General features: G+C 35.9%; 1 protein-coding gene across 2 annotated transcripts in view; it reads right to left on the bottom strand.

The window, feature by feature from the left end:
- Positions 1–209: 209 nt before the first annotated feature.
- Positions 210–12,946, bottom strand: part of UCHL3 (ubiquitin C-terminal hydrolase L3) — a 42,315-nt gene continuing 29,578 nt past the window's right edge. Inside the window, exons 7-9 of one of the 2 annotated variants that reach the window (XM_082764528.1) lie at positions 4,642–4,717; positions 2,129–2,187; positions 210–929 (exon numbers count right to left, since the gene is read on the bottom strand). In XM_082764528.1, coding sequence (XP_082620654.1) covers positions 846–929; positions 2,129–2,187; positions 4,642–4,717 — 219 coding nt within the window. In that variant the 3' untranslated portion in view covers positions 210–845. The remainder of the gene's footprint in view (positions 930–2,128; positions 2,188–4,641; positions 4,718–12,946) is intronic. The other variant, XM_082764529.1, reaches the window with a different exon arrangement.

Below are 12,946 nucleotides of genomic sequence, written 5' to 3'. Positions count from 1 at the left end.
TGTTCTCCTTAAAAAAATAAAAAAAATAAAAAAAAAAATTGAAGCAGGCCATATGTTTTCTATCATTTATTTCAGTTAGCTGAGATGCTTCCTATGGCTGTATTCCCTGGGTGTTCCCGCTGCTGTCCTAGCAGTTGAACTACCATTAGTTACCATTGTGGCTTTTTTGGGGTGAAAAAAGAAAAAAAATCAAGTTTTTCCACATATACAAATAGCATACACTGGTTTAACTACATCTTTTTGATAATTTATTGACATTATTAGGCTTGAAAAACAAAATTAATTTTTATTCAAAATGTAAAGGTAAGAAATGTAAAATATTAGTAAGAAGAAACAGTCATTTTTCTGGCTTTTTTTCTTCCATATATTTATTTATAAATAATTCAGTGAAAATTGTCTTCAGTCACCTGCAAAAGTTCTTATAATATTCTTGTATCATTTCATTAAAAGATGCAGATAACCTTGTATTTCAAGTTTTTGCCCATTATCACCAACTCCACTCAAAATGTTATATGCAAATGATATGAATGATAGTCCTGCTTTGAGCTAGCTCGTTGTTATTACGATGAAGTATCACAGGTAGTAATTCCCAAAACTTTTAAGGGGGTGGAAGGAGAAAACCCCACCACACACAAGTCTTGCACAAAATGCATGCGTGTATATAAATACACAAAGTTGCTTCAGGAACAAGTACTAAGGTACAGCAAGGACAAACGCAAAGTTTATTCCACGTATACTACAGTTAATCAAGATGTTAGGGAAGTATCAAAATTTGTACTATTAACATATGGCAACAGTTTTATTGTTACAATACATTGCGGTAGATTAGCCCAACTGGAAAAGTTTTAAGCTGCAGACAGTGCGATTGCATTAAATCTTAGTTCTTCTGGGTCACGTTCCATGAATTTCTTGCAAACTTCTATTGCATCCTAGGGAAAAGCAAACAAACAAATGAGACCAGCACAATTATAAATCATACTTATTCAAAAAAAGCAACTGAAATATGAATAAATGGACTTTTTCCATAAAGGATTACTAAATAGTCTAACAAGTCTATATAAACTATATTTCTGATCTGAGTTACTGCTATTCAGGATTATTTATGGCAGTCATATGGGCAGCATAAGAGACCAAAGGTTTTGCACAGAACCAGAACAACTGATTTTTTGTGACTGAATATTAGTTTGTGCAACAGATGTGTTACTTGTCTGACTTTCCAAACACATCTCTGAAGCTTGCCTTTACTAGTATTGCTCTACTCTGAAATTTTTCCTTTGTCTCAAGATGAACATAAGATGTGTGGGGTAAGTGAAAGATTATTTATAATTCTTTTAACTGGCTTTGGGGTGCAATATGGAGACCACATGTTATCAGAAAAAAAATAAAAAGACATTAAAATAAAAAGAAGACGCTTTATCCAACTTCTACCCCTGCCCAAACAAGCACAAATTGTATGCACACTTCACAGAGATTAGTCAACAGTACTAAACCATAGAAGGTTTTGTTTGTTTGTTTTTCAGTTTCTCTGGTTTCTATCTTTTGTAAAGCTAATCCAGGCTGGATACCGTAAGAGTCAGATGTACATGTTGTCTTCTCTCAGCTTCAAGTTATTATCCTTCTTTGGGGATGGCAGTTTATCCTTCCAGTTAAATGTATTCCTTTCAGATTCATTTCTCAGCTATGCAACCCCCAACATAAAGACGCATCCAAGAGAAACCATGAATCCAGTCAAGAATGATTATTAGCAAGGAAGAAAGGGCAGAAATTTTAAGTGTTGGAAAGCAGATCAACTTCTGTCTAACTTGGTGTCTATCAAACTAACTAAACCGAATGAAGGAAAATGAGAAATTTTCAGTTTAATCACTTCATCTCACATACAATTTCAAAACAGCACCGGCATATGTGCCGGTAGAGAAAAAAGTCAGTCTGATCTGTTGCACTCAGCCCTTCTGACAATCCCCATTTTCACATTATATTCTCTCAACACCAATAACAACATGAGCATTCTGAAATACTTTAAAATTGAATAAACATAATTTTGTCTCTCAAACCCACTTGCTCATCCAACCATAAATATAGCAAGATTGAATTTTGTATAATACCATTTAAGAATATTTTCTATTCCTACCTCTAAGAAAGACTCATCACTAGTTTCCCCATGGTTTATTGGAAATGGCTTGCGTCCATCTGTGGAAACAGAAAGCAGGATTGATCAATGCATTTATGAAATTAAAATTGTTTCATTTTTTTGCTAGAAGAATCGATTCAACAGCATTTTTTTTCACTCTATTTACAAAAATGCTACTTTCTTTTTGATAGAAGTATCACACGAACTATAATATGCAACTAGCTACTCCCTAGTTTCTTCTCTACCGTTGACTGCTTCAACAGGCATCATTAGGTACATCCTTCTGCAGTAAAAATATCCAATCAAAATGATGAATTATCTTTTATTTGAAAAAATAAGGCTATAAGGCTATGAGTTGCAACTTTTCAACTTTTTAGTGCTGATACAGTACTTCTGTTTTTCAAGGGGAGAAGAACAGTTTCAGCTACACTTACTGGATTTACCCAGACATCTGTGGTGTTTGACAACTGTCATCAGGGACTCCATGACAGACCAAACCCACTAGTTGAAAGAGCATAACTGAAATATTATTCTCATTTAAGCAACAAACAAACCCAATAGCTTAGGTACTAAGTATTTTCACAACACTAAATAAAGGAGGGTTGCTATAACTACATTTTTCCTCATTTGCAATATAATAATGCTGTAACGCCCAGTATTTTTAAATAATTCTATTTATAGAAATAAGTTTGATGTTACTTATATGAGATGCATAACAATACGAGAACATATGTCAGGATATCTTAAGTATTTGCTAGACCAAATTCCCTTCTGGTTCTGTCCTTTTTTTTAAGACTTCCCTCCCCACAGATTCCACTGAAATCAATACTACTTCCAGTATACATTTTCCATAACTGAAAATAGATTCTATGTTAAAATACTTTTGTATTTACAACCATGAACAGCCTCTTGTTCATATTAGAGCAGTGACTGAAGATATAATAACACAAATTTGTCAGAACATGCCAGGAAACAATACTGAGCATTCAGTTCTGTTCAAAGATAGGTTTGATTAGATTTTTTACATACAACTTGAAGGAACTGTATTTTAAACTCATCTGCCTATAAATAATGTCTTCAGTCCTTATGTTTTTACCACAGAATATTCACGTTGACTCCCCAGCATTTTCTGCCTGCCAAAGCCCAAATGCAGGCCACAAAACCAGTGAATGAATCAAAAAACCTTCTCCCATTTTCCTACTTTTAAGTATTTTTCACTTTATTCTGCTAGTCCAAAGATAAATTATTTTAAGAACAAAGGAAATAATATTAGCATTCCACTATACAGTTGAGCTAGATGCCTTTTTTTTTTTTTTTTTTTATTAAAGCAAGAAATTAAAGTGAGCTTTAAACACAATAATCATAATTTGTAGGGTGCTCTTTAAGTAGAGCAAATTAATGAACAATGCAAAGGTAGCATGGAAATAGTTGCACACAACTGAAAAAAAGAGAAAGCCATTCATCATGCTTTGAAATTAAATCAGAACATATTTAGATTACATCCTACAGTATTTGTATGCTATTTCCATGCTATTTGATCTAGTTCACTGACAGACCTACAGCATCATGAAAATACAGAATTTCATGCCTACTGTTTGTGGCTGGCCACTGATATTAACCCTTAGATTCACTTTAATATAAACATCTAACATACTGCTTATGTCCCAGGTTATGACTAGTTGTCACCCGTTAAGGGCACTGCTTAATTACATGTCGATTTTCAAAAGTAGCAGAATATGTTCCCACCAAAAAATATTGGGAAAATTAGGTCAGGAAAGACCACTGAATTCCTGTTTTTAAATCCATATCTACTTGACAGTTTTTTAAAAGGCCTGCAGCAAAATATAGTTGCCCAGCAACATGCTTCGGATTTGAGTCATTAGAGAATATTTGAACAGAACTTGCTGCTACACAATCTGAAGAGGGGAAGAAAATAGCTGCAAGTAATTCAGAAAACAGAGATACTGTTTTGAAGTTAACTGTCTAGTGAGCACTAAATTAAGACAGATTAAAAACTAACCAGCCTCTAACAAATGAGTTGCAGAGCATTAGTATCTGCTAGTATTCTGAATATGTAATTTCTGTTTTAACTGTATCATGCTATTTAATAATATAACTAACACTTGCAAAGTTGCATATAGTTCATTTATTAAGCAAGTCAGGGACACAAATATAAGTGTTTTCCTCTCTGAAACTGTAAGTGTTCGTCACTTCTTTCATGCTTCCCATCTCTGTAAATAAAGGAGGAAATTCAGAGACAGTCAATTATTATGGTCCATTTTATCTCAGTAGAAGAGAGTTGAGGAAAAGTCAATCCAAAAAAGCAATGGGAAAATTGCTGCAATTGTTTGACAGAAACCCTGGCACACCTTAAACCCTATCATGCATATGAAAAGAACCTAAGCCCTACTACATTAAATCATATCATCTAGTCTCAAACTCTGATAGTTAATGAGATTACTAGTTGTATTTGTTCTGAGCAAATGGAGAGAAGAGATAAAAAGTGTCCTTACCCAATTCATAGAGATGACCACCTACGTTAACTAATGCAATAAAGTGAAGATCTACTTTTTCATCTATACTTGGTGCCTGCAAAACAAACAAAAACCATATTGCATTCATTAAGAATCATCACAGTACGATTAATGAGAATATATCACAATACGCAAGACACCTGGCAAAGAGATGCAAGTGAGAAGCACATTCTGGATCTATGCAGAATGGCAGAAGTCACACTGCAAAACATTTTTAAACATAAAGAAGCTTCCTGAAAATACATACACATCAGTGAAAATACATACACATCAGTAAGAATAATCTCATTCAAGTTCCTGGAAGCATTTTCAGTTATAGTACTATATAACAACTTTGTTTTTCATTACCAAATTATTAGTAGTATCAACTCAAATACACCAGCATTAAAAATTAGCTAATTGATATAAACAGCTGCTCCTTCACTAACCTGCCTCCCGTCACAAAGCGATGTAGGACTGAAATGTGAACCTACGGTATTTTAAAACCAAAAATATTCACTTGGTCAAAGTAATTTTTCTGGTACATCACTTATAGTACATTAACCTGTTTTCTCCTCACAGGCAGAGGAAAGAAACTACTCCCAGGATAAAATTCACACATCTCCTAATTGACAAGGAAAGAAAACTGTGAGGTGCATACAGCTCTATTCATCTCAGAGACTTCCGCAATTTAAAGGTAGCATCACAGGGCATCACCACTGCATGTCAAGAAAGGACTGAAGTGCAGTAACAGCATCAAGTGACTTGACATAAAAAAAAATGGTTAGACGGTGAAGATCTATCTAGCACAGTACCGTGTTGCCAACTGCAGCAAGCAAAAGCTTTTTCAGAAGAAAACATGCATATTGTTCTACTCTGCCAGCATGCACTCCCAGCACAATGTCCACTAAGCAGCACTTTTTGAATTTCCATGCCAAGAGCTGCATCATCACTGTTATGTTCGATAGCAACTGATGCTCCTTTCCTCATGAATCTGTCCAGTCTGCATCTGAGCCCTGATTCAGAAGTAAGAATACGCTGCTTGAGGGAATCGGAAAAAGAACCTCAGTTTATCTTAGAGACTATGGAGAATCTGACTTTGGAGAAAATACATATAATACATTTTTCCGCCATCCTTGCTCCTAGCCTTATGTGTATTTCATATAGCATTCAAATCTAAGAATTTGGCAGAAACAGATTACAGTGTAAAATGGATTATGTAGAACCTTACATTTACATCATGTTTTCAGGACTGGGTTAAAGTTTTCCTTCCTTCTTATGATTGTGAAGAAAGACTAAAAGATGAAGAAATGTAGAATGATCAAACCAACAGAGTGAAGGAGGAGGAATCGTAAGTCCTTCAACAGATCAAGAACACCAAAAACCACAACATTATAGAGGAACTGCTAACAGCTTATGGAAATGCTATATAGTAAGTTCAAAAAGAAAAAAAAACAACAGCAACAAAAAAACAAACAAGCACACACAACCTCCCCCAGTCCTCATTTGATTCCTCTCTGTGACAGTTAAGACTGAAAGACACCAATACCCTTTTTCACATTTGTTTCAGATGGCCTCGAATGCAAAAAGGGCATTCCTGCAGCTGCAGATGAAGATGCTATGAAAGGGACAAGAGGACCTTCCCACCACAACCCCAAGGAGTCTTTTTTCCTTATGGTGTATGTGAATTGCCTTTGAGAATTTTGTTCTAATGAACACCAAACAGTGCTGGGGCTTAGAAAAAGAAGCACCCTCAGAGTTCAGCCACCCCAGTTATCAGCTTCCCAAGATCACAAGTTTCAGTAATATCCCCCAAACCACAGAGGACTGACTGACCACCGATAGGAATAGGTGGTCAATCGATCAACTGTTTAGAGGCATGTAAACCACGGCGCTACATTGCCACCTAATCCCAGTGCAGCAGTACGGCTTCACAGCTGCTGACTTTTCAATAAAAACTACCAACCGGGAAATCTGAACTCAGGAAATTTCAGGGTAAGAGGGAAGATTTCTACCGGTTAGTCTCGCTTTATGAAGGAAATGGGTTGGCACTTCAAAGCTTTCATCAAACTAACGCTACTTGGGCTCAAATTGACATTAACTGGAAGAGCTCACGGTATCACAATTCTATCCCTATTTTCAGATTGTCAAGATTTGGTTTTGCTCAGATTTAGAACAAAATACATTTGCCCCTTTGACCCTGCTGAGGTTTTATTTATTTATTTTCTTAAACCAGCTTCTACTAAGGACTTGTTCTCTAGAGAGACACTGACAAGTCTACATACAGGATGGACAGGGAAGCCATCAAAACAGCATGATTAATTTTTCTTAGAATTCATTTGAAGAGTTATAGAACGCTACTAGGATTCTGTATGTGCCTAATCTAATTATCATACTTCCATTAAGTGCTATTGCCACAACCCATGAGAAACGTTGTGCCTACATTTTACATTCTGAGCTGTCACAGAAAAAAACTACGCAACCCCATAGAGAGGATGAAAGTTCTATGCCATTATTGAAGTTTCTACCAGCAGCTCTAATGTAGACCATTTCCTTCCCCTGTGATTTCTTTTCATCTCATCTAGAATAGTAATAAATTTACTATGAAATAGATCTATCCCATTTCTTGAAAATTTGAGATTTCAATCACTTCTTTTATACTTTTCTATAAACACAAACAACAGCATCTGAAGAGTCAAGACAACCTAAAACCTTATGTTGCTTATGACTTCAGCAAACAAGTAACTGGATTAAAGTTTCCCAATGTGATGAATCTAATTCAGAATATTCCCACCCGTGCTGGGAAGAAGCAAAGACAACAATTTGCATATGTGTGCATACATGCATGTGTCTGCATGCACACACAAAAAGCTGCCCTTTCAGGGCAATTTCTACTTCATTGGGAAGCTCCAGCAATTCTAACACCTGAACCAGATGATTTTAAATATCAAAGGTAGGGAAAGAAGAGGGAATATCAGCTTTAGGGGGATGTCTTTCGTGGTTTCTACGAAAAGCTACACCTTTGGCCAAGTTTTCAGCTTTTAATAAACACTCTGCGGGAATGCTTAATAGAAAAAGAGAACATAGCTCTAAGAAGTCCGTTTGCATGTTCATTACTAGGAGGTATTTTAATAGCAATTACAGAATTTTCTCTTTATTACTCTTCTTCTCAAAGACCACTGTAACATCAACATCAGCCAAGTGCTGGGAAAATCTGTTCCTTTGGTTTTCCACTTAGGAAGCCCACTCAGTGTGCAGAAGGAGACAGCAGATTTGAATGATCATTCTGAGGAACAAAGGAAGGAGAAAGACCTAAAAATCCAAAGACAATTGTTTAGCTAGGATCCAGAACTGACCTCTGGGATTCAAGATTGCTTTTTCAAGTCTTCAGAACAGCTGTAGCACTCATTGAATAAAAAAAATATTTCTTTCCCATCCAGAAAAGACAGAAAGAGTGCAAATATCAGTATCTCAGTACCTTACAGAAGCTTATGTTTTTGTTTCAGCCTTACTATAAGAAAGAAGTTTTGGTGGTATGCATCAGTGGACATGACTTTTCTATTTTATCTCTTTAAAAGAAAAACTGAAAAATAATGACCAGCAGATTTGAAACAGATTTGAATAGAAAAGAATACAAAAAGTTTAGCACTTAAAGTAATGATTATAAGAATATAATTTTTTCTGAAGGTACTGAGGTAACTCTTAGTGATAATAATATAGCGTAACTTTGTGACACTCAGACTCATAGAGTTCCCAGATTTTAGCTCACATGCTCAATGGGCAACTTTTCAACCTTTCAGTACCCCTTATTCTCATCATTTCACATTTGGCAGCTATTTTCTCTTGTGTCTTCCAACAGCTCTCTTTGTTATTAAAGATGTTCTAAGGTTCACGGAAGTAACAGCCAGCCAAAATAGCACTTCCAAGGTATTTACCATACAAATGATAACACCCTCCTCTTGTACTAAGAAGTTCTTTGATTTTGGCACCTTTCACCATTGTAAGCTGCCCTTTGCTCACGAACTACAACATTGTTCTTTCTTCTTGTTGCGCTAACCTTCAGAAACTCAAAGATACAATTCTAAGTCACTATCAGCCCAACTGTATCAGCTGGTCTAATAAACTTCATTTCATCTCCTACAGTCCATCTGGCTAATGCACTTAAACCCTTATCATTTAGGAGGCAGTATTCAATATCTATCCATTTGAACTCCTTTGATCTTCATATGTTGGTAAATTTAGTATAAAACTTCAGCAAATCCACTAGTTTCTTTTCCCCAAAGCTGCGCTTCAGGAGCGAACACACCACTGGGGAAAAAAAAGTGTCTATCTTGCTCTTACAGCCATATTAAGTAACTCGTCATCCCATTCTGCTTAAAAATTAATTAGATATAAAAAAACATATGAAAACACATTCAGTGATACATGACAGATTTTAGGCAGCTTCTTCTAACTGAATCTTGTATTTTATTATTTCCTTACGCTGACTCTTGAGAAAATGCAGTGAAGCAAGAGGCCCCACAAACCGGTTCAGCAGAATGCTTTGTGTTACGGGCAGTGGCTAGAAAAACAAAAATAACAAAATAACAATAAAAAAAAACACTTGTGTTAAGTCAAGAAAATGATATCAAAAATCTGTCAAGTTATATAAGGAGGTAAAGACTGATATGGAAAATACAATTTTGCATAACCTTAAGGAACAAAGTTGCAGATGCATCAAACAAAGACTATTACAAGAGTAACTATAGTAAGTGTAAGAAAAGAAAAACTGTTTGGGGTTTAAGCATACAATTGCACTCACAAGAAGAGAAATGAAAATATTTGAAGTGATGTTTGCACAAAAGAACAGTAGGTATGTTTTGGATTCAGTATGTTTTTAAGTAAAAGGGAAGAAGTGATGCCTCTGCCATTGGGTAGATCAGGCGTCTATAATTTCCATTTTGAAGCATGGGACATACCTACACTACCCTTAGGCAAACTTACTATGTATGCCTGTGATGGGCATTTGAATCCTGTGAAAATACTGCAATTAAAACAATGACCACTGGAATGATGATCACGAGTTTCAGCAAGATTATTTCTGACTCACTCTCAGAGACCAGTCATGTCTCTATTCATGCTCAATATACTGCAGTGAGTTTATTGAACTTGAGATGCTCTGAAGCTTAACAGCTGAACATGCACAGCTTACTTCAGATCAAGGTATCCCTTGTCCATCCGGACTAGGTGCAAAAAGAAAGGTGCAAAGCAACTGTGTCAAGTGTTGACCCAAAAACGGACAAGAAGTTCCCTTGTTAAGCACTGTCTGATGCATTTTTCTACCATGCTGTCCGTCTAAAGCTTATTAATTTTATGTCCCAAACTGTGGCTAAAACATGCAATATCAAGTTATGTAAAATTCCAAGCTGCAGGACAGCAGCATCTGATTTTGAACAAGAGGATGTCAAGCAAGAATGTGAAATTTAGAGATGGGTTCCATCAATGATGGAGTATCTGGATGCAGAATGTTTATACAAATACACATCTACCTCTTAAATATATAAGCAAGAAAGATTATTCAGGAGTACACACTTCTCAAGAGGTAATTTTTATTTTTAAGAAACAGGTACTTCAGTCTGACACAGAAATCAAGGGTTGAATAACCGGGGAGAAAAAATAGAGCAAGCTTTCTCATTTGAGAAATGCAAGAAAGAATTAAGAGATTACTGTGACATAAAAAGCTGCAAACATCTCAAAGCAAGGAGAGGCAAAAAAAACTACAAGAGGAGATGAACTGAAAGAGCAAGAGATCATTACAAAGGTTGAGAAAAAGTCAACGTTACTAATAAAGCACGTTATTGTAGCTTAAAAATTCATGACATCTACTGCAATTTATTGTGTTTGCGCAGAACGCTTCAGGATTGTTTTCAATATTTTTTCTATAATATGGATTCATCAGTCATCTGGAGACTTTACTTGAAAAGTCAAAGAAATATTTCAAGTATGGAGAGTCGTTTTATTTAAGGAGAAGAAAGTCTCTCACTACCAACTTTTGCTCTTTTGTTTTGAAACAATCTATTTAGTGTCTGTTCATATTTAGTACTAGAAATGTTCTTAAAACTACAAGGAGGTTCAGCTTTATTTTAAACACAATATACAGGAACACCACCCATATTTGTCATTTTTAAATAAAACCAATATTAGAACAGTTACATAAAATGCTGTACTAATGCCCAACATAATGTCTGCTTTTTGCAAATTATACTGATTTACATGTGGTTTATATGCCTTTGAATCTTCTTGGAAAGGTGTGTCACACAGAAGTGAAAAGACAGGTGTAGTAACCAATATATAATCACACCGTATACTGTATTCAGTGATAAATCTTTGCATGTAGGACTTACAATTTTAATCTGCTAGACGGACAGTCAGTAACTTATCTTTGTGCCTCTTCAAATCCTAAGGTATCCTATCCAAATAATAGCATCAAGAAAGTTTTGTGGTAATTGGATTACAAAGAGAGCTAGATACTTAATAACAGCAATTCATAAGATGAGACCCTTTCCTTGACTCCTTACTCTTTTTGACATTTATCAGGATAAAAATATAAAAGCTGTAAGGAAATAGAAGCTTTTTGACACTAGTTTTTAATAGTAATAATATATTAAGAATGATTTCAACATCCGGAAAGACAAATCTGTATGAAATAGGAAATTTGGTCGACAGCATACTTGATTCACATTATTTAAAAAAAAAAATGACAAACACAACAACATATACCTCGATTAAGAACATCTAGTAACAGAGAAAATGTGGCTGTTACTAAAAAAAAATGCTTAAAACAAAGCCACTCCCTGTTATGCTTTTAAGACCATTCACTTCTACACATCAAGATTTGTGTGTGCAGGTGCATGTGCACAAACTGAAAAAATTATCACTCCTTAAAAACAGGCAGAAAAACTACTACATCACTCTTTCAGCTTACTGTTTCTGATAGTGGTCACAGCACAGTTTAGAAATCCTAGCTATTCTGTGCACGTAACATTTTCTACATTTTCAAGAGGTATTTGTGCCCTGCAGGTGAGTAAGAAAAAAAAAGTGAGGGGAAAAAAGGTTTTTGATGACACGCTTTTATGCACTAGAATGTCTTCACCTTCAATGAGAAGGTCTGTCTAGAAACTGGATAAAGAAACAGATGTCAAGTGAGAAAGTAAGCTAGCACCTTGGAATTACAAGGAACACTTCATCGTATTGAAACACTCAGGGATCATTAGGTGAGACTTAGAATGAAAGAAAAGGAGACTCAGTTTAGGATATGAGAACATAAACCCGGTCTCAAACAGAAGAAATAATGCCATTTGACAAGAAATTAGAAGCCCCTTTGTTTAGCACATCCAAATGAAAGATCATGAAAGATGAGGTGAAAAGAAGAGGCTGGATGTGGAGCCTATGACAAAAAAAAAAGAAGAAAAAAAAGAAAAAGAAAACAAGTCACTTCATGAAGGGCAAGCTTTGTCTATGCTTTGAAAATGGTTTAGCACGTGTACTGAATCAAAAATACCTGGACAGCAAAGCATGGAGTGAGGTACTTTTGCTGTCCGACATGGGAGAAGGAAAAAAAAAAAAAAAAGGAAGAACGAAATCCTACGAATGGTTGAGAACAGATCCCAACAACAACCAAAAAAATGATGCCTTGAAGACTGAAGTTACATGGCTGAAAGCCATTTGTGTCAGAGTAAGAAAAGACTGAAGATGGACTACACTTACAACAGAATGAAGCCCAACAGATGGAAGGCGTATCAAGGGCCGCCAACGACGAAGACGGATTGACGGACTGGTAGCTTTTGCAGGACCTACATGATTACGTTTAGCCCAGGAGAGGGATGCAGAGTGACACAATGGTGAAGCCTTCGTTCTGCTGTGGCTAACCTGAGGCTGCGATGAGGATGGTGGTGAAGACAGCGAGGACGATGACGACTACATAAACATTAAAAAAGAACACACTTAGCCCACTTAAACTTGAAGTAACATACCCAGAAAGAAAAGATGTCCACTGTTTATTATACTGTCCTTTAACTGATCAAATCTACAGAGGCAATAATCAAGAACGCGTTGAATTTGAATGAGATGACAAAAGAACATTGCAAATAAGCAAAGACATGGTCCCAGTCTGACGTTTATCACCAGATAAAGTAGAGGTTATTCACACCCACTGAACTTTGTAATAAGAACTTAAGTTAACTGACTCATTCAATAGACAGACTGTTGGAAAGTGAGGCAGGAGGGGACTGAAGTAACATCTCATGGAAGGAACAGCTGAGAACAG

Source organism: Aythya marila, assembly GCF_965140915.1.
Source record: "Aythya marila genome assembly, chromosome: 1".
Taxonomy (NCBI): Eukaryota; Metazoa; Chordata; class Aves; order Anseriformes; family Anatidae; genus Aythya; species Aythya marila.
This window is presented reverse-complemented; position numbering and strand designations above follow the sequence as displayed.